The sequence below is a fragment of the Paramormyrops kingsleyae genome, chromosome 20 (genome assembly GCF_048594095.1).
Source record: "Paramormyrops kingsleyae isolate MSU_618 chromosome 20, PKINGS_0.4, whole genome shotgun sequence".
Lineage (NCBI taxonomy): Eukaryota > Metazoa > Chordata > Actinopteri > Osteoglossiformes > Mormyridae > Paramormyrops > Paramormyrops kingsleyae.
Window position 1 is genome coordinate 17594243 of NC_132816.1, and position 22141 is coordinate 17616383.

General features: G+C 44.9%; 3 protein-coding genes across 6 annotated transcripts in view; 1 reads left to right on the forward strand and 2 right to left on the reverse strand.

Annotated features, from left to right (window-relative positions):
* Positions 1-14: 14 nt before the first annotated feature.
* On the reverse strand, positions 15-11507 carry dhx32a (DEAH (Asp-Glu-Ala-His) box polypeptide 32a). The gene is made up of 11 exons (XM_023830992.2): positions 10902-11507; positions 9194-9387; positions 8087-8459; positions 7185-7421; positions 6287-6380; positions 5573-5722; positions 3650-3841; positions 2770-2910; positions 2299-2489; positions 1231-1421; positions 15-794 (listed from the first exon to the last, which is right to left on the reverse strand). The coding sequence occupies exons 1-11, from the start codon at positions 11151-11153 to the stop codon at positions 611-613; spliced, it is 2199 nt and encodes a 732-aa protein (XP_023686760.1). The 5' UTR covers positions 11154-11507; the 3' UTR covers positions 15-610.
* fank1 (fibronectin type III and ankyrin repeat domains 1) lies at positions 11503-21045 on the forward strand. Of its 4 annotated transcripts, none has more exons than XR_011984387.1 (12): positions 11503-11600; positions 12067-12158; positions 12572-12746; positions 13232-13356; positions 14116-14197; positions 14605-14679; positions 15993-16058; positions 16158-16323; positions 17047-17186; positions 18409-18486; positions 18603-18647; positions 18723-19309. XR_011984387.1 is itself a non-coding variant. In XM_072703698.1 (12 exons), the coding sequence occupies exons 1-12, from the start codon at positions 11587-11589 to the stop codon at positions 20973-20975; spliced, it is 1125 nt and encodes a 374-aa protein (XP_072559799.1). In that variant the 5' UTR covers positions 11503-11586; the 3' UTR covers positions 20976-21045. The 4 variants fall into 4 exon arrangements, 3 of the variants coding, with proteins under 3 accessions (XP_072559799.1, XP_023686761.1, XP_072559800.1); XM_072703698.1 differs by lacking the exon at positions 18723-19309 and adding an exon at positions 20913-21045 and having other exon boundaries at positions 17043-17186; XM_023830993.1 differs by having other exon boundaries at positions 17043-17186.
* The window catches only part of LOC111853717 (disintegrin and metalloproteinase domain-containing protein 12-like), a 68337-nt gene continuing 65621 nt past the window's right edge, over positions 19426-22141 (reverse strand). The window contains exon 23 of the mRNA XM_072703697.1: positions 19426-22078. Coding sequence (XP_072559798.1) covers positions 22009-22078 — 70 coding nt within the window. The 3' untranslated portion in view covers positions 19426-22008. The remainder of the gene's footprint in view (positions 22079-22141) is intronic.

Genomic DNA, 22141 nt, shown 5'->3' on the forward strand with positions numbered 1-22141 from the left:
GATCACTGTCCATGTACTCCACTCTCCAATAATTTATTTCTTAATGAAGCATATACTCATATTTACAAACAGCGTGACTAACATTAATCTTAACTAGATTCCTGATAGTGCCTTCACCAAAGTTCACAAGGTTAAATGATTTTTGTGCTTCTCCATTGGTACATCTACCAAGTCCTGTGGTTTTTCTGCAATGTTCACGTCTCAAATCTCAATTTTTAAACTGCCTGGCGGAAGCATTGCCAAATAAAGCCCCGTGAACCATTTGCTGTACTTTTTTACCCCACTAGGTGGTGCTCTTGGCTTGCTTTGGGGCATGCTTTGAGCCCTTTTTTTTTTTTTTTGAACAGACAGCACCAACAAGCTGGATCAGAATATACAGCAACTGGTTCATGAAGCTTTACTTGGCCATCACTAGGAATAGTAAACTTTCAGTTTACTGTGTTAATGTCCTGCTTTTGTTAATTGCTGCAATGGACACTAATATAAATATGTGCCCCTACAAAGCTTGAGAGCGGCTGAAAGGGAAACTGTCCATTTTACTGTCTGGCCTACATCTCCACTGCGACTCTCCCTGTTCCCGTTGGTGCGGACGGGGCTGGTTGGACCGCCGTCACTGCACGACGCATCTGTCAGTCTGGTTCGAATCACCCTCATGCTGCTCGCCGTAAAGTGCGTTGGCCTCTTGCTTTCGGTCTTTGCGGTGGGTGGCGAGGTCCAGGAGGTGCTGCAGAATGTCTTTGCTCTCACTGTGGGGCAGGTTGTAGAAGAAGTACTGTGGCACCATCTCTGTGAATCTAGAAACAAAATCAAACTGTGCTTAATGGAATCAGGTGATTTCCTTATAGACATCAGTGAACACTGATGTAATGTTTAGTAGCTATTCAGCATTTGCTTGACTGAATAGAGATGCAAGCCACAAGTGTAATTACTCGCTGTATAATCTTTAATCTTTTGTTAAATTATCATTTGAATGTATTCATTTTTCAGTGGGTTATAAAGACGCACACGTTAGTGACTAATTTCGAGCACCATCTGGCGTGTTGGTTTGGCGGGAGCTTGTAGGGCAGCCTGATCTATAACAATAAACTGAACTGAATTAATTCCAGTTGCTTTTCTGGTCGAGGTTTGAGTGTCCCAGTAGCGAGGATGATTTCACCTATGGGGATGGATGTTTTTACTCCAAGGTCACCCCCCCACACCTCTGCAAACCAGACGAGAAGGGCGACTCACCCCTCGGGGGAGATTGCAGAGACGGTGCGGATGCAGTTACTCTCCGACAGGATGAACTCGTGGTACAGTAACCACTCGGGTTGGCCCAGCTTTTGAGGCCCGCTCCCGTACCTGGACGTGGGGTGGATCTGAGCGATGTGCTTGTGTGTCAGCATCAAGTAGTTTCCGGAACCATCCACGTCCCTGGCGATCTGAAGGACAGGTGGATTTTCCCTTTCAGAAACACTCAGGCTACTGAATCTACATCAATATATCCAGAGTCAGTGTTCCCGAATCGATAGTTATCAGCACTTGATCAAAATTTCCCCAAAGGAATTCAGAGAGATTACTCTTCAAGTGGTTTTAACCAAAGCCACAAAGTCTGTTTAATAATTCATCATGATAAAATTATTTTAAAACAGGACAGCCTGTGCCTGTTAAAACCCATTTAAATTTAATGAATCAAGGCGTTTTTTCTTAATTATTTGTTCAAATACATTTTTTATACACGTGGTAACAGCTACAGCACTCGAGTTCAGTTGAGGTGCAGTACTGGACACACCTATGAATCTGAATTATATAAACGCTGACTGTCCACCCCCCCCCCCCCTTGTGCCATGAAGCAGAACATGCTTCTAAGCTTTTCTCCCAGGGGGTGCAAGGAGAGAGAGCCCCACCTGCCACCCGTTACAGCCGTAGGTGCCAACCTTACATATACTTGAAAAAAAATACTCTAGTCAGCAACGGAATATTTAGCTGACCAGGTATCGGGGAGGTTGAGCTCCCACAGTATATTTTGCTGATCGGGGGGGAAATTAGAAGTTGTGTGCAATCGACTAGAAATTTCTCAGCGATCGACCTTTCGGTCATGATTAACCGGTTGGCGACAACTGCGTTCCAACCTATGCCAAACTGTAAAATTGTTAACAAATAGTAAACATTTACAATAAATTATTATTACACATTTATATGACTACAAGCCACATTTTCAAATATAACATTACAATATCAATTAAATTTTTACTAAACATATGTTCAAATAGCGTTTTCATCTGACCAGTAGGGGGTGCAATTGTGCCCACTGCAGACCTGCATGAAGAAGCCCGCCAGCAGTGCCTTCTTGATGTTCAGAGCGTTGGCCTTCGTCCCGAAGGATGGCTCCGACACGGGCAGCTCAATGCGCCTTAGGATGTCGATGAGCTCCGACCGGATAGCTTCGGCCGTCCGAAGCGCCGGGTAGCTGAGGAAGCTGTCCTGGCACCACTTCTCAATGCTCAGGTCTGCAAGGAGAGCGGGCCGGAACTCAGTTTCAGGTCAGTTTGAAGAACATCTGATGTCTGCCAATTCTAATTGCTTAGTAGATACCGTTTTTCCCAGAGGGACTAAAATGGGTTCTTCAATAGTACAACAGACTTGACCTTCAATCTTATGGCCCACAACACCAGTTCTCAGTCATGTTGTTGTAGCATCAGCACGGACACGATTAAACTATAACTGTTCCATTTATCCAGAGGTGGGGCAGGGCCTTGATGTGGGGCGGGGGGGGGGGGAGAGACTCACATGGTTCACGCTGGTTGCGTTTGAAGGTGTTATAGATGTTGACCAGGGTGAAGTGGTCCCCCTGGGGGTGCTGGAACTTGAGGTGACACTGCGCTGCCTCCTGCCTGCTTCCCGTGGGGTTCTCCAAGAAACAGCTGGGGGCTGAGACAGTCCCGAAAACAACCTGTTAGCATTCCCGCTATTGATTACCCTGCTGGCCAGCTCCATCTGTAATTTCTTAAAACATCTCACAGGGCCAATATTTAGAATGCAGAGCTGAACTACATCCTAATCCTGTACTAAATCCTTACCATGTTACTATCCATGTTCTAATTGCTTATCCAATGAAGAGAGAGCCTGAAGTCTATCCTAGCCTATCCCAAAAAGCACAGCAAGCAAGGCCGGAGACACCCAGGATGACATCACAGCACATGGCAGGAGGAACCATGTTTCTGGACTGTGGAAGGACTTCCACACAGAGTGGGGGTGCGGTTCGAACCTTAGCCCTAGAGATGTGAGGGGATAGTGTTGTCCATGCAGCCATCTTACCGCCCCCTAAATATGTAATATGCAAATATAGTTGGTTTTTCCTATAATGAGAGAAAGCAGAGGTATGATTTGTAAGGCAGTGTTTCCCAATCCAGTCCTTGGGGATCCACAGACAGTCCACATATTTGCTCCCTCCCTTGAGCTGGCAGGGAGCAAAAACGTGGACTGTCTGGCAGGGAGCAAAAACGTGGACTGTCTGGCAGGGAGCAAAAACGTGGACTGTCTGGCAGGGAGCAAAAACGTGGACTGTCGGGCAGGGGGCTGGGAGGGAAAAAAACGTGGAGTGTCTGTGGTTCCCCAAGGGATTAAGAAACACCGCTGTAAGGAATCAAGCCAGCGGATCACAGCTTACCCACGAGCATGGCAGCGATGGTCACCACCTCGTTCACGCAGTCGAACTCGCAGGACGCCAGCAGGGCCTTGGCTGTCTGAGGGTCCAGGGGAAACTCCGAGATGATGATCCCGATCTCGGACAGGTTGCCATCGTTGTCGAGGGCAGCCAGGTAATCCAGCTCCTCCAGGGCCTGCATCAGGCCCTCGGGATCTGCAGGGGAGCGACAGCACTCGGCATGTAGGCCCATGCGCCCAAACCACCAGCACACCTGCCATTTAACTGCATGGGAAGCAAACCAAACAATCTACCTGCTATTCATTATTTAATAACTAATAGTGTCCAACAAGCAGAATCACAACCGTGGCTGAAAATCAGAATATAAATAAAAGAAAATTGAAAATGAAGTTTGTGGCCTTTTCCCTTTAAATGTACTAAAAATGGATGAATTAACATAACTAGCAAAAACCATTTCTCAGAAATGCCATTTCAATTTTTGCAGCAGTCCAATCTGACCAGCAATTCAGGTGACCAAACAAAGCTAAAATCATTTTGAAAGCCCTGACATACACTAAACCGCTGCTGTATAATTATACAGACAGCTAAAATTATTCTGCTCATCACTGCTCTGCTTAAAATATATGCGGTTTTCTGGCCATCCTTATGTGAAAGTTCACAAAAATTTGCAGTTTCCCTTTGACTTCTAAACGTTGTGTATAACTCAAAAAAAGAAGGCAAAAGTATTTGAAACATCTTACTTAAATTCACAACGTCGGGGTAAGAATTTCTCAGGAATGACACAAAAGTACAAACTAATTAAATTTTATGCCTAACTTGATTAACTCCTTTAATTATGTACATTGATTCTGCTGTCTGTGTATATTTCTTTGGTGACAGTTTAACGACTCAATAAAACACAGGATGATGGTGCTCAGTCTGCCTTCTATTTCTATGTATTATGGTTGTGAGCAACGTGATTTTTGCTGATATTTACGGCAGGATCGCCTCCCATTTCGCCTCCCATTTCGCCCTCCACCTGGAGCGCTGTGTCATGAGGCTCCTAGCCCCCGTGCACGAGGAGCAGAGGAGACTTACTGCGGACCCACCGAGCCCCCCGCCAGCTTCCAGCTACTCTCCTCGGCGTTTGCCTCCCCCACGAAAGGAGTCGTGACGGACCAGGCACAAAAAGAGCCCCCAGCGGGGAGCTGCCAGCCCCGCTAAAGAACAGCTCTCTAACACCCCCCCCCCCCCCTCCAGTGAACCTGTCCCGTTTTCCTCCGCTGGCACTAAAAGCGCAGCACGTAGAGAAAACCATTAACCACCGGGTGGGTGTGGAAGAATATATGCACTCAGTAAATCCACCACGCTGGAGCTCTTTGGGTTTCTGCCAGAACACCTCCCTTGCCAAACAAACCACGGCTGACCTTTCCGCTTGATCCCCGTAGGTGCTGTTTATTGTTTTTTTTTTTTCTTCTTCAAATCACAAACCAGGATTACGCCCCGCACCCTCCAATGAAACAGCAACAGCCGCTGCTTCGGGCAGTCGGCCATCTCCGGCACTTAATCGGGCATGACTGAGCGCACTGATTACTCATGCTCTTCAGAAACACGTGTTTATTGTCATTAAAGTTACAGCACTTGCCGCTTTCGGCTCTTTATCTGCGGTTCAAGAGCGCAATTCTTCTGCGAAAAGATTTTCATTTTCATTCAGCGCAAACAAAATGGTCTATTACATCTTCTCTTTTACAGTTTGTGGGGCAGAAACCCACGCAAGGTTTACTGAATAAGATGTTGGGTGATTTTGGTTTGTTGGCCTATATGGCTTTTTTTGCCTCTTAGGTAATTAACAGTGATGTGTTAATTAACCTTCGGAGAACATCGATGTTCCAAAGTCTATGTCACATCCACAGGCACCAGTTAAATCACTCTTGAGCGATCACTCACCTGGCCGGTCGATGAAGTCGCAGTGTCCCAGACCTGCGATCTCCATCCTCTTCAAGAACAGGACGGTAGAGGTGATGTTGGACTCCAGTAGCCGTGGAGATGTTTCCTCTGGCAGTACGGTTTCCTCAGGATACAAGCAGAAACATTTACCTATGGAGTACACAGCTGATCAGTACAAAAAAGTCCTTACAATTTCAGCAACTTATCAGACTGCCTTACCCCAATCATAGTGTTGGTTACATGTAGTGAAATATGAATTTTAACGTATCCATAAGAAAACTGTAGTCATGGGCAAATGAAGCTTCATGAACCATTTGATGTATTTTTTAACCCCACCAGATGGCGCTCTTGGTTTGCTTTGGGAGATACTTTGAGCACTAATATAAACAGAGAGCACCATCTTGTAGGGTCAGAAAATACAGCAAATGGTTCATGAAGCTTCATTTCCCCATCAATGGGAAACTGTATTAATTGTTTTAGCAGATATTTGGAATATAGCATTGCAATGGGATCAGTGAAGCCCTTAAAATAAATGCTAATAAAAATTTAACTCCAGCTTGTTGAGCTGAAATTAGCACACAGTTACGACAAGAAAAAATTACTGCGAATGAAAAATGCAAATCTGATGATTTAAATTTTTGTAGAATACAAAATGGAATTAGACTTTTTTTCCGCCTCACACAGCTCTATAGACTGCAAAAGAGGACACCTTACCCGACGAATCCGTTAACCGCTTCCGGATCTCCGCCTGGCATTTACTGATGGGTCGTACCACCTCCGAGTTTGCCCTGATGCGCGTGTTGTACACCTGTGTCAAGAGAAACACAACTCCCATCATCACGGCCCTATCCTCCTTCCTGAGTATATAATGTCATCAACAGAAAGCAATTTGTCTTCTCATTGATCTCTCTGCTGCCTCACTCTCATCCCCCTTCAAGTTATACAGCAGTTACTTATTGAAGTTTGCAGTTTGATTTTTCTGTGCATCTTTTTAACAAGAATTTTTTAAGTCGTTCTACATTTGGACTGCACATACTACATAAGTGAAGATATGCTTATTGGTCTAGTCAGCCAAATAACCAGGTGCAAACTGGCCCGGTGACCAGTGTTTCCCGTCTCTAGCTCTACACCAACACAACCGGTTCAGCTAGCAGAGAACTTCATTATCGCACTGCTTCGATTACGTGTGTCAAGCTAGAAAAACTGGATATGAAAAATGCTCTTTGTAAGAGAAAGGAAGGGAAGATAATTAAACTCAAGGAGTATTAGTGGCAGGTGCGTACTGACAGAATTTGTTTTTTTCGGCTAGAAGTTGGAAGATCTAATGACATCACAACACGCCGGCGACTAAAGGATTTTAAAAAGACTTTAAATCATTAACATGTCAGTATTGAGTGACTGAAAACACTGGACCTGTAACCTCAAATCCCCCAAATAATCCCTGGAATATGCTGCCCAGTGTTGGAAAGTCAACCTTGAAAAAGAGGAAAATAATGAGGAGTCAACAGAGTAACAAGATAGTGAAAAAAATGAAACAAAAGAATCGCTCTTCTTCAGACTGACTGCATTAGCGTCCGCTGCGGTAAATACCTGGAATCCTAGGAATACTTACATCTCTCTTCTCCACGCCCACATCGATCACAAAGTTGATGGTGTCCACGGCCCAGAACATGTCTTCCCCTTGACTACAAGTGAGGAAAACTTTTCTACTCTTCCCTCGCTCTTCCCCCAACAGAGGCAGCCCCCCACCGCTCTGCGGAATCATGGCGATTGGCACCAGCTCCCCCAGATCCCCGTTTTTGAAGCTGGCCCCTTCTTGCAGGAGAATGTCGGAAGCGCAGTCGATCTCCTGCAGAGAGCAGCAGCGAGACGGTCACCTACCCAACATCTTCGGGTCTGAAACCACTATGTGCGTCATTCCCGGAGGCTAAAGGCATGATCACCTGACTAATGAACAATGCGTCTATTGCTTCAATAAGTCAACAGCTTTGGAGGTCGGTCAAGTGTCAGACTGACCACACAAGACAGAGGATCTATATTGATGGCGATAAAATAAATAAATAAATAAACCTGTGTCACGATTACCTGCAGCAAAAATAATTACAACATCTCCTAATTGTTACAAAATATTAAAAAATCCACCCATCACATTAATTCACCACATCTAAAAATGTCAGAATTTCAATCCAAGTTTCCTCTGCTGTTATCATTAATGTAACTCTGTACCCACCCAACAGACTATTCCAGCTAATTTAACTCATGGTGAGGAACAGACCTAATGATCCCAGGTTCAGTACTTTAATCACAAGAACCTCAGCAGGAAAAATCAGGACTGAAACCAGCAGTTTTCAGTCCAGTGTCTTTAAGCACCACATAGCCTCTTGGCCAATAACTTTTTAAATATATTGACAAAGTTATGTCTCGATTTTAATGTTTCGCTATGGAACCCTTCCCTACTCCTCCTGTCGGTTTCAGGGCTTGAGTCGTGGTGAGGGATGTGACCCCATACCCTACCTGTGATGAGGCCAGGAAGACCACCACGTCCCCTGCTTCCTTGGTGTGGTGGATCTCCAGGACCAGCCTCAGGGCGGCGTAAAAATAGTCCTTGTGGTCTCCGTTGCTGTAGACAACCTCGGCCGGGTGCAGGTCCTCCAGCCGCAGTAAGGGGGCGCCTCCGAAGTGGGCAAGCAGCTTAGCAGGCACGTGTGGTGCCGACAAGACCACCAGGCGGAGCTCAGGCCGCTGTGGCAGGACGGCCTTCAGCAGACCCAGCAGCAGATCGGTGCTCACCGTCCGCTCATGGGCCTGGTCGATGACCAGCACCCCGTAGCGCTCCAGCAGCGGGTCAGACATCATCTCCCTCAGCAGGGTGCCATCCGTGCAGTACCTGCCACATCCACACGGGGACAACGGTGACCAAAACAAGCCCATCTCACGCGCTTCACTACATAACCATCAAATCGCAAGAAAACTCCACCACAAATAAGTGACAGAGCTTTCACTTAATATGAAACCTGTGATTGTTTTGAACAAATATAAAAGAGTTCATTAGGACTTTTCCAAATCCCCAACCTGGGGGGGCTGTGCATTCTTCATGCAGCCTCCTATAGATGTGGGTGCTGCCTTCAGATGCAATTCAAATAAATAAAAAGCCACATCAGTGTTCATAATGCACCCCTCCCCCTCCATCCTTTACAGTCAGCCATTGTGTCCTTTGTTGTCATGCCGACCTGTGGCGCTATTGGGAACGTGTGTGTGGTGGTGGGGCGGGTTGGGGTCACAAGCAGCGTGCAGCTGCAGCGTGGCTCCTTTGAAGCCTCCCTCTCTTCAGATGGAAATAGCTCCTGAAGTGGGTAGGAGGGGGTTGGGGGTAGGTGGGGGTCGTGCTCAGATCCCGCACTTTGACACTGCTCCTCGTGGCTAGTTAACATCACTGCCTCGTGCGCGCGGCGTAAGCAGGCTGCTGTACTCGTTAATTTGCCAGCCAGTTAATTGATTTCGATGCTTAGCAACTGCATTTATCCGGTGCAGCTGATTTAACTTAATGATTTTACACCTGACTCACGCCGATGGCGCGATACGCTTGATTTTCTGGGGCGGCGAGTACGTCAGCGGTCGTACCGGAGGACGGTGTCCCCGGAGCAGCAGGTCTCCAGCGGGATGCTGTAGCCCACTTCGTGGCCGATGTTGACATCCATCTCGTCGGCCACACGCAAGGCCAGCTCCACGGCCAGCTGCCGGTGGATCTGTGAACAGGCCACCATGCCATGCTGGTACTGGGCCGACAAGCAGAACTCGGCGCACCACTGGGGTATCTGGAGAGCGGGCAGGCAGAGAAATCTGAAATGACCGCAATGTTTTTCCGCAGTTTTACATGAGCAAAATTAATTGCATGTAGAAAATAAACATTTAAATATGCGTCACGTTTTAGGCAGTTCCTTGATTATTCGAAGGAAACAACATCCACAAATCGATAGTCCTTTGCCCCGGATTACAAATAATTATCTCGGGAGTACCCACGTTGCTTTCCATCTAAGGGTGTCCGCATTGTGTAGCAACAAAGGCGCAAAATCGCTCAGACTAGAGGCTTTTTCAGCAGGGAAACACCCGCCCTTAAAAAAAAAAAAAGACGTGTTGTGCAGCGAACAGCTGGACCATTGTGTGGCCCGTCTGTCAGGCCTGTGACAAGGGGGGCAAACGACGGCATCTGCGGAGCCGGCGCTCGGACAGCTGGGAGGGACGCGATCCACTTTCGGAATAACCTCAAAAGGGACGCTGATCATGGAGAACGGCTGTCCCCGGGCGAATGCCCCAAAGAGTAAAAAGACAAAAGTACACAGATTTTTAGTCACCAAAAGAAAAAACCTTTGCTCATGATAAGGATTAATTTCTATAGAATTTAATTCAAATGAAAACCCTAGTCTGTCTCTCAACGTAATGATCGAGGCACGTTGGCGACTTTTCGGTATCACCTGTTTTCAATTTTCACATACCTCTTCAAACAATGGCTCTTTGAAAAGAAAAAAAAAAACTTTAAGTCAACGCCTATCTGAGCAACACGTGCCAATTCAGAGAACAGGGATTAACAGAGCAATATACATTCAGATGATTGACTTGACTATATAAAAATATAATTTGAGACCTATGTTTCAATCTCCAGTTTCGCTCTTTGCAATGAAAAGGTGTTATTTGCTGCACTTTAAGTGGCTTAATAGGGCTCCTGTTTGTATGCGGAACCGCAGTTCTTGCCGCAGGGTCTGGCAGTAAAAACTGACACTACCAGAGACTAGCGCCTCTTCACTGGGTCCTATATTTAGGACCATTCAACAGCTCCAGGAGGCCCAGTGATATTTAAGACACTCATCTTTGCCTCAGTCGAAACTGTAGACAAACGTACATGGGAAAATGAGTCCTCTTGTGTCAGGTGAATATTATCTTAGGATGAATGTAAAGTTTTGCATTAATATCTGGCCCAACCTAGCGCTGACGCTCGAAACAGGACCGGGGATGACAGGCTTGTATTACATGTAATGTATACTCGCTGTACAATACCAACAGAAGTATCGGGTAATAAATATTTTATCCAAGCCTTTTTTTTTTTTTAAAGTACCACCATAAACTTTCCTTCAGTTGTCTTGTCCTACTTTATGTCAGTTATATGCGGACGGGATAAAATCTTGCAGTCGTCTAAAAATAACACGAAAAACCCACATGTTTAAGCGTAATTTAAAACATCTTAAAATAGCAGGTAGGTTAAACCTCTTGAAATGTTAAGTTTTAATAAACATGAGCAAGTCGAGGTTATTTATGTTGCCCATTAAAAACCCACCTGCGAACTTTTCCCAGATTTTGCTGTGCCAGAAACTATGACGACCTGGTTATTAACCAAAGTCTCCATAAATTCAGACCGGGCTTTCCAAACAGACAAAGTCTTCCTTTCTTTGAGTAACGTATAATATCGAGACGAATAAGGCAACCCGTCGAACTGATTCAGCTCCAGATCGTCGCCGAAATCCAATCCAACTTCTCGCCCTTCATCCGCTTCGGAGCGCAGCTCCTCCGGCAGATCGTCGTCCGCCATGGCCGCGGTTTATAACATCAGATGTAAGAGGTTATTTCTGGGGAACTCCGGCAAAAGCATTGACGGCAGGGTTTGCTGTTGTCATCCAGAGTTGAGGAACAACTTCGTACAGAACACGTCGCTCCTTCCCTAAATTTGGGGGGGTGGAATACGGGAGATGGCAGTTTTCGTAGCAAAGTGTTTGTATCAAGATATATTCTAAAAGTAAAAACCCAAAAGTGAAATGCAAAGCAGCAACAAGTAAACTAAGTCACCCGGAAAAATATTTCATCCCAAATAGCTTTCCGGCGCGCAATGTGGCGTCTTTTGTTAAGCGCATTTGGTCCGTGAATGAACGGCAGCGGCGAGCGTCCATTGTAGCGCTGAATGTGGTCATGTGGCCCCTTTAATCCCATTATAATCTAATACCGGACTGGGAGGATGGGGACGCACAATGAACAAATACAGGTCAACCAAGTTATAATTAACACAAAGATCATTAATTCGCACCAGATTTCCAACATTAAGAGAAGATTAGCTAATGTTGTGTTTTACTTTAGAAAAATATACAAATAGTATATTTATGTTATGCTCTAAGTATTTAGAGAGCAATGTGTAGCCTGTTGATTGCTGAAAATAAACGTGCAGAGGCGTAGTTTTACGGCAAACAAGTGACCATGTATAGTTGTAAAGTGTATGTAAAGAGATACAGAATTGCAAAAACATGCATCGATAGGTCGTGTCGATGCGCCTTGAACACTGATTGCATTTCGTCTGGTCTTAGAGGGGGTTAGTATAGTGTCGCAAAAATCGTAACTAAATAACTTAAAAGAAACAATTCTGCGGCCTTACAGTGGTACGAAATGAAAGTGGGCAAAGTTGAAGTTTACCTTTACCATGACAACCACTGAATACTGCTGCCCCAAACGCACAGGGGAAGGTGGGCATCGTTCGCAAGCTTCTTTGCTCCTTTGATCGCTGTCATTGAGATTCCATCCATTATCTATCGATCGATGGAAAATCAAGGTAGATACTCTTTTTTTTTTTTAATCGAACTGCTTTTGTCTGTAAAAATAGAAAAAAAAAGTTACTCTAACGATATCCTAATTACCGATGGCTTGCAATTTATCACATTCGCCGTCCCTGAGAACGGCTTAATGGCCTACGTTTTAAGTTTTGTGTTTATGGTCTTTGCTTCTCAGGAAATTAAGAAATAACGACTAGTGACATTTTGACCACATGCAGACCGTCTTATTCTACCTAAAAGTAAAAAAATAAAGACGGTAATGCCCTGTGTTTTCTACATGATTCCAAGTCTACAACATCCTTATTTACTGCTTTGGCTGCATTTCCTGCGTACTTTCGCGACCTCTAATGGCAGTTGATGTTCACAGCAATTAACAGTAATTAATGGTGAGAGTCAATGAACTCTTTTTAAGAGCATCGAAATCGCTGGGCACCAGTGCTCCCTGTAATCGGGAAGGTGAGTCACCACAGCATCGGCTTGGACTGGAGCAGAGGGCGCGGGTCCCGGACCGGACCGCCGGAGAGCTGGACCCGCTTCTCCCTGGAGGTGGAAGATAACAAAACGCACGCCTTTGATACCGTATACAAGTACGTGGGAAAAATAATTAAAACAATATTTTTGCAAAAAAATCTGATATTTAACATGAATGAATACAGCATAGATTTTAATGAAATTTGTCAAATGAAGTACATTTAGATTATATTAATCTATTAAACAGACACTATCAAATGGGACTAAAGTGGCATGTCGCAGTGTTTCCCAAACACTGGACAGATCTACATTTTTGTTTTAACCCAGTTCCCAGAACACCTGACTCAAGCAATCAGAAGCTCAAACCCCTTACATGTGTGCTGGGAACTGGGATAAAACAGAAATGTGGATCTGTCCAGAGTGCCCTGAGGACTGGTTTGTGAAATACCAGCGTATCGTTTACATCGGTGAAACCAGGATGTTGTATTCTAACAGCTCCTGACATTTCAGTTGGCGGCCCGTCATAAGCACGTCCAGGGTCTTTACTGCCACACACTTCAATGCAGTCGACTCAGAGTTGAATTTCGTTGCCCATTTTTAGGGGCTATGGCACCACGCACACTGTGGCAGGTCTGAAGCCGAGTACCACCTACAAGTTCAGGATAAAAGTGGGCAATCTTTCTGGGGGGTGCACCTACAGCTCCATCGTGTCAGTTTCCACGGCCGGTAAGTGTGACGTAGCACTTTGCACGGCCTGGTCCATCTAAAAACATGTAGCATGCTAGTTTTGCACTACTTCACCTCCTAATTGGTTTACGGAAAATATTATTAGGATAGGAAAGGTATCACCTTCCATCTTCTGTTTGTATATCCCAAGCAGGCATATTGGGCCACTTTGCTGAAACATAAATACAGAGTTAATTATATCAGGAGAAACACAGGTAAAGAAACTACTGTCCAGCCACCAAATGTGACTGTAAATGGTGAGAATGAATGAGCCCTGTGGTATGCAGATATCAAATGACTGTACATTGCTATTGAAATTTCAGCTTTTCTTGAAATGTAGGTCAGAATCAAGACAAATGACATCAGACCATTACTCACCTTTAAGACCTCGAATCCAGCAATTTTCAGGTGTAAACAAACGGATGATTTTAGGTAAAGTGTAATCAAATTACTGACCGGCTGTATCTTCAAAAAAGCAGAAACTTCAATAAGGGGCGGTTAGACTTTTGCCAACCACTCCTGATAGGTACAACGTGGCGCTGAAACTTCTCACATATCACCGACTCAAGTGCAGGGAAGAAGTGTGGTTAGGAGGAGGTACACGGATATTACACTGGCTTATCGCGTAGGAAACCAACAAAACAAAGCATAGAAGGTTCCTGAAGCTTGTCATACCCAGTGATATTAGCTGGAGCGCACCTGAGACGTCCCGGATGGGCCCCTATGTAAACAAGCCCCACTGCCCTGGGTTTTCACCAGGAGAACCACTGAATGGGAAGGACCTCCATCAGGCTGTCAACATGAATGACCAGGAGCAGTTGGCCAAGGTGCTGCAGTCTGGGTAAGCGCTTACTATCATGTTAATAAATCCTTTTTAAAAAAATGTTCCCATTTGCACAAGTCCAAGTACAGGAATGCTGGAATTCGTATCTTCACCCACCCCAACTTGCTCTCCACAGCTTGGGCGTCACAGTGCAAGATCAGGGAACATGTCACGCCCCTGGAGCTGGGGGTTAAGGGCCTTGCTCAAGGGCCCAGGGTCATGTGACTGGTCTGCTGAGGCCGGGGCTCAAACCAACAACCTTCTGATCACTGTTCAATATGTGTTAATAGTGTTTAGTGTTTTATTAGACATGATAATGATTACAAATGTAACATTTAGGTCAACATTTTCTATGTACAATACATAGTTATCTGTCTTCAATCAGATATGTCCTTATATAAGTGTTTTGTGTTTTGTTTTTCAAGCACCATCGATGTGGACGTCCCAGACAGAATGGGCTTCACTCCTGTCATGGTTGCCGCCCAGAAGGGATATTTTAGGTACCTAACTGTTCCTGGGGATGGACCTTTAACCAGCTGTATTGCGGAGGAAGCAGTCAGGCTTAGGAAAATTGTGCTTAGATACATAACACAGTTTTATTTTCTTAATTATATACAGTTACTGTATATCATCACTGTCAGATTGAAACTGCTGTTGTCCACTTTTTATGACATTTTATCATTAATGGAATATGCCCATTCTTCTCTGTCTACTGATAGTGTTTGACATCTAATTAACAAATGAAAAGATGTTTTATAGTCATCTAATTATTAATTATGTTTGTAATATTTGTATTCCTGATGGGCATTTGTATGGGTTACTTTATATCACTAATTTTAACAAACTTACCGTTGATAATTAGCTAACTGTCAGGGTCAGCGACTGTCTGACACTACCATTCATGTCTCTACTCTGTTTGGCCAGCAGGTGTCACTGGCCGCCCTGCCTTTTCACACCCTGTTTAACCCTTGTGTGTTCCCTTGCTCCTTGGGCTGCTGAATGGCTTAGGGGGTTGAGTGTGTGACACAGAGGCTGTTTATTGATTTTTCTTCCTAGTGTTTGTTGTAGTTATTTTGCTTCTCTGTTTGGTTTGCCCTGTTTGTGTTTCGTTTAATTTTAGTTTTTGTCTAGTGTATTCGGTCCTCTGTGTCATGCCTCCTAGTTTCTGGTTTTGCAGTATGTTACGGTTCCTTAGTTTCATGCTCGTTTAATTGTAATCTGCCCCACCTGTTCCTTGTTGTCCTTTTTGATTTGTTGTTCTGATTATGCTTCGCACCTGTTCCTTGTTTGCCCTGGTGTCCCTCTGTATTTAAGTGTTTGCCTGTGTTCAGTTCCCGAGTGAGTCATTGAGTTTCTGCTATTTTCCTGTGTGTTGACTGTTCTGTTCCCTTCTCTGTTCTTGCTCTCATGTGTTGTCCTGCTCCTGGACCTTGTTTCTTAGTGGTTTCTTGTAATTAGTTGTTTTCCCCGATTAGCGTTTTGAACCCCTTGTGGTCCTTTTGTTTATAGTTTTACTCGGTGTCTTCAGTTTCCTTAATAAACCCTTTTTGGAGGGGTGGATCGTCACCCTTATTGCACAGAGTCCATGACCGCTAACACCATTGTTAATTGTGAATATAAAGCAAGATTAGTTTGTATCTTGTTGATACCGATATATTTGTCTCTGACAATCCACGCAAGTCCATTTAAAACATTAAACCTATTCACTGATGGCTGTGTTTAGAGGTCTCTATTTGTGGTGCTAAGGGGTTCTCTTTGTGTCGTTATGTGTTTTTTTTTGTGAAGCAGTTTCTGAGAAAATGTTTCTGTGAAGTTTAGTTCAGATTCTGGTGCAGCGTGGTGCAGATGTGATGAGGAAGAGCAGCGATAGGAAGGACAGGTGAGCAACTATCATGCATGGAATGCCATTGCATGCAGGAGGATAGGGGTGCGTTACTGCTGGCAGACTGACCCCCTTCTTGCTCCCCTGCTTTTGCAGCCTGACCCTGGCATGCTTCTCTGGCCACCTGGAGGTGGTGAAGTACCTGAGGGGGTGCGGTGCCCCCTGGACGTCCCGGGAAGGCGGGGGACTCACGGCGCTTCAGGCTGCTCTGCACGGGGGCCACCTGCCTGTCATCGCGTACATGATCCAGGATGGCTGTGAGGTGAAGGGTAAACCCCACCCACCCCACACCCCCACCTCCAGCATCTGAAGGCCCCCCCCCACTGGTTTTAAATAAGAGAGTGCAGTCATTATATAAATGATTAAAAATACCTCGGTAATATATTTATGAAACATAACTGCCGGTGACATATGAAATTTGACTTATACATAACTTAACAGTTAAACTAATGATAAAAAATAAGTATCAATTAAAGATAAGTATCAAGTACACTACTCTCATTGACATGTGTATCAGAGTATTGGGGCATAATCTGAAGGAAACTGCAGAGGTGCCAATATTTTTGGACGGAACTGTAATCGACTAATCACACTTCAGACAGAGGTGGGTAATTCGGGTCCAGAGAGTTTAACTGGCAAGAGGCAACTGGTTGGTTGAAACAAAATCTTGGTCTGGATTTTTACTACCTGGAGCTGAACTACTCACTTCTGCTCCATTATGGACTGGTAATAGGCCGGGTGGTTTAATGCATCGGCTATGCAAAGGAAAACGTCAGGGCCCCGCCCACCTTGGGAAGAGTGGGACGGTTAATTAAATCTGCAAAACCTGAGTGTCCCATGCTGATGTCAGCCTGCGGCCCCCACGGGGCCCCCAGATAAGTTAATCCTGGCCTGGTCTCAAGCTGTCACCCCTCCTCTTAAAATGACGGCTGTCATAAGCACACAAAGTTTCGATTCCCTCCCTGCTTCCGATTCCCGCAGGTAGACGGGAGGGACGGCGTTTCTGGATGGACGCCCCTCATGGAGGTCTCGGCGGTCTCGGGGAACGTGGCTGTGGCGGCACTTCTCATCAACGCGGGGGCGAGCGTCAACGCCGCGGACAGGAAGGGGAAGACGCCCCTCATGGTATGAGCTAACGGGGTGGGGGGGTGCAGGCCTGGTGCCACAGGGGGGCGGAAGGGGGCGTCGCACCCCTCAGACGGACCACCCTGCCCCCTCAGTGAAGACTAAGGCCTAATTTTATTTATTTATAATTCTCTTTTTAAATTACTAACGCAGAATTCAGCTTATTGGGTAGCCGTTGTGTGTAGTGGAGTCAGAGTTGGCAGCTTTCCCAAGATATTTCAAGATGGTTGCTAGCTTAGTTAATCGAGCTTTTAACGAACAAAATGTAATGGATTTTAGTCGCGTGTGTTTATTCACAGAGCGTTATATGGGTAACTTCACCTGGTGGTAGCTGCTTAATCGCTCATCGTTGGTAAATGTTGTCGGCTATTGAAATGAAGCCCATAGAGTCATTATCATGCGATGGTGTGTGGATGGTATATGTTTCCTGGGGTTTGTGGATCCGTCTGTGTCTGTGTGTGTCTGTGTGTGTCTGTGTGTGTATGTAGTGTAATGATGCACTAAACAATTGAATATCTGTGCGTAGAGTGTGTAATTTTTTTGGGTTAAGTCACCGCCCCCTCTTTGCTTTTTAATTGCCCCCCCTCCCCCCATTCATTTTCCACTGGCGCTGGGTCTGGAATCCTCCAATGCTGGCCTAAGGAAACCTTAGGGGCACCGACCCCCCACCCTCCATTACCATATGATTTGAATGGGAAATTTTACTGGGGCACAGCATATAAATACTGAGGCATGTGCTCCAGTAAATGGGGACCAGCGACGCTGATGTGGTACGTTGTGGCATCACGAGGTATCGTGATTTCATCCGAAGCTGGTGCTTTTCCCGATGCTAAATCTGACGATTGCTTGCTGGTAGTTTGTGACTCGTGGGTGGATGACACCCAGGAATGTCAAGAAAGAAATTGGGGGCAGACCAGCGCAGCAGAGTGTGTAATGAGAAAACTGGCCACGGATACAGGATTCCATGCATTTCATGCTTAATTTAAACAGTTTTTGAGAAAGGTGATAAACCAGCAGACAGTTGCTTGATAATTCATCGACTACTCCCTCTACAGGCGGGGTGTCGAACTGCAGCCCTCATTAGAATGTTCTTCACCAATTGAAACATATGCTAAGGTCCACCAGGAAATGAACAGGAGTCCCCTGATCTTCAGCACTTAATTACATAGATGGCACAGCTCATTAATTTGATGCAATGGAGTAAAGCACTTTTTTTTTCCAGGTTGCTGTGCTGAACGACCACCAGGACCTGGTGAGCCTTCTGCTACGTAACGGAGCAGACCTAAGTGTGAAAAATGAGGTAAAAGATGGGTGTCAGGCTACCTCTGCAGTCTGTGGGGTTTCACGTTACACAAGTGAAGGTCTTAAGTTTTCTGGTTTAATCTCAAATCCACTCATTTCCTTTTTCAAATGTAGTTTGGCTCCAGTGCTGCAGAAATGGCAAGAGCGTTTGACAGACAAGTGAGTGTTTGAATAATGGCATCAGTAAAAATTACTTATAAATTACAGTTTAAATTACAGTTGCTTTTTTTCCAGAAAATTTTACACATGTTGGAAGAGAAGGAAACATGTTAGGACAAGGCAGCAGTGTTGTGTCCTGGCCGCCAAGTCCACCTGACCTTCCTGTCTCCTCCCTAGCGTCACCCTAACAAGCCACACCTTTTACTCTCTTGTCTTACCTCTTGTTCCTAAGCCTCATGTCAATCACTCCAGCTGCCTCTCATTAGCTCCCTTCGTTAGTCTCGTGTATATACGTGCTTCCCGGTCCTGTGTTCCCCAGTTTGGTCATTGACGAACCTCCTTGTTGCCAGTGCCCTCCCTAAATTCCAGCCCTTTCGTTTGGTCCCTCGCAGTCCAGTTCACTTCCATAGCTAGTTCATTTAAGTCCAAAATAAACCCATTTTGTTTTGCTACAACCCCTGCCCTCAAGTCCTTCGTCCCTCGAGTCATGACAAATAGTGGATAAAATGTTTTTGTTATATTGTCCATTTATAAAATGTTTTTTAATTACATGGTTAATCGATTATTCAGAGTAACACTAGACTGTATTTAATAGTTATTTAGATCTGTGAATGATTAAAAAGATTAAATGAAATGTCTATTAAATTGCTCTTTAAACGTCAGTTTGTTTTAGCTAGTGGTTTGATTTTGTTCAGATGAAACTTTAAATAAGCATATTTATTGTCAGTAATTTACCATATTGATCAAATATGAATGAAAAAAAAATGGAAACAAGCTATTTTTGTAGAACAAATTTATTAATTTATTTTCTTAACATTTGAGTCCTTGTAATGCTCCAGATTGTCTCCAAATTTCAAAATACAAAACCTGGATAGCCAAAGTACCTTTCATACATGAGTATCTAATGCTCATTGCACTTAGAATTATTAGCTAATTGTTGTGTTTGCCTGCAACACTGTAAATGGTAATAAAAAAGTATACACAGGAACAATGTAAGAATACTGATGATAGTGTACATATGCAAGACATAACGACCTTCAATATTAGAATAAATTCACAAATTGACTGGAACGTGTCGATAAGACGATGGCGCGGACATTGCTTCTTGACTGTACTGTTTAACAGTTTTTATTTTTTTTTATATTTTAAACGAGTGTCTTCAAAATTGTCCGTTTTCCCCATTATCTTTTCAATGTGGCTGCAGAGCAGTTTTTTTCCCAGTAGAGGGCACTATGCCCAAATCTATTTACACGGGGCAAAGCTATTTAAAAGATCCGTAAAATGTCCAGCAGAAAAAGTGAACTGTTAAAGATATATACACTGTGTGACACTGTAAAAAATATTAATGCAAAGAGGTTAAGCGAAGGTTATTCAGTCATATAAATGTCCCAGACTCCCAGTTCTGGGGAATCATTTGCTTATAGGCAATCTGTTTGATGGGAATAACAAACCCAATTTAACTTGGTTCAAGTGATGTAGCACAGCGATAGACAACTTAGCGTGTAAACTGTATTTTTTTTGTCCCTTGTCATGCTTTCCTTTCCAGAGGCTGCCCAGCACAGCCGAGGTCAGTAAGCCTCCCTGTCCAACTCATTCTCCCCCGTGGTTGTAGAGCTTGGGCAGATATGCCTTAAAACCGTTCTTGTGTGACCCTGTCAACCAGATTCACCACTAAGTACATCTGGTAGCATCTTCTGTACAAAGTGTGCTTAATGGATTCTTAATTGTGCATTTAGGTTCAGGTCAGGAAACTTCTCAGTAGGCAATCAACCTATCGAACTTTAAGGTTCCAGTCAAATCTCGAGGAACAGTCGACATGCAGTGCAAAAGAAAAAAAAATGTGCATCCTATTTTCGAAAGCGGCCCACGTTTAACAGTTAAAGAAAAATAAAATCGATTTCATGGTGACTTTCCCTGAGGGCCGTCTTGAGGGATTTGCTCCATGGGGGGAGAAAACCTTGATGGATTCAAATTTATTTCCAGATAGTCATGGTTCCCCTTGGAGTCGACTCTGCTTGGTTGTTTTCTGTGCTGGGGGGGACGCAGACTGACATTGTGCAGGCAGGATGAAGGTCAGTGTGATCTGGCACGTCTTCTAGAGAGCTCGGCCAATCAGATTGTGTCGGCGCGCTCCCTCGCCATGGCGACCGCATGGCTTTTCAGTTAACGTATGATGCTAACAGTCGAGTTGTTCCGTCTCCCCCCATGTTCTGTTGCTGCAAACTTTTACTTATTATTTTGGCTTTTTTTTTTTTTTGTTGCCAGGCCACTGGGGGCGTTCCGGTTCTGGCCACAGATGAGTTGGGAAATGGGCCCGGTAGATTATGACCTGCTTGCAATAGCCAATGCCATCCATCAAATATAACAGCCAATAATTGAAGTGAATTTGCTGTTTTTGAAGACCGATAACCACAGCATCTGCCCGTCCTGCAAGAGGCTTTGATTTCAAGCCACAGCGCCGGGGGCATTTGGATTATTGTGTCTAACTCGTGTGATTCCATCTCAAAGGAATGATCCATCCATCTACCTTTTTACCACGTATCTCAGTCTGGGTCAGCTGGTCAAAGAAATGATCCACATCCTTATTTCATCACAAAACAGGCCGCAAGAACAGTATACTGGAGACTCGTGGTTGCATCATCTTGTTGGCTTGTCCCTATAATGTTGGCAGCATTCACGCTTCACTCAACCACAGGTTTTAAAGATTAAACTATGTAAAACGCAGCACAGTCCATCTCCAATCTGCGTGTCACGTTTCTCCTTGCGGGGAGCCGCTGACCTTGTTCTACGTATGGTGAAATGAATGTAAACAGCCATTTGAGGAGCAGATGCTCCTCTGTAAATCGTCGAGGGAACCATCTCGTTTCCGATCGACTCTTCAAAGGCTTCCAGTCACGCCTGGCTTCCACAGCCCCAGTGTTGCTGCTCCACCACATCGATGTCACAGATTTCAAACAGTGATATTCAGTTTTTTTTCTTCTTTAACCCTTCTCTCCTACATCTCCCCCTTCAAACAACACGACGTAAAACACCAAGGTAGCGAAGCACCAGGGCCACCTAAACGTTCCCTCAGTTGTGGCTCCGACACTCTATTTTTGCTCGTCAAAACAAAAAATGGACAACAGGAAATCGTCACCGAAGCTGTTGTTGAAAGTGTCCACCACAGTGCACTGCATTTTAATAAATACAGAACAAAAAATAATTTACATGTACCTGGACGGGCTGATCTATAGCACCTTACAGAGGCCAGTGCTCATGTGTTGGCCACTTTTGCAAACCTCGGGGATTCGCAGGGATTTTCCCAAGTTTCGTAGTGCAAACGAGTGTCTCTGCCTGTGGGCGGGGCTTCGGGTGCGAGCCTTCAGCTGGAGGGCTTGGTGTTGACCGGGACCCGCGGCTTGGGCTGTGTGGGGGGTTTCAGGGACGCAGGTCTGAAAATGACAGAGGAATCCATGAGGTTCATACCATGTTTATGACACAATCCGCTGAGACGG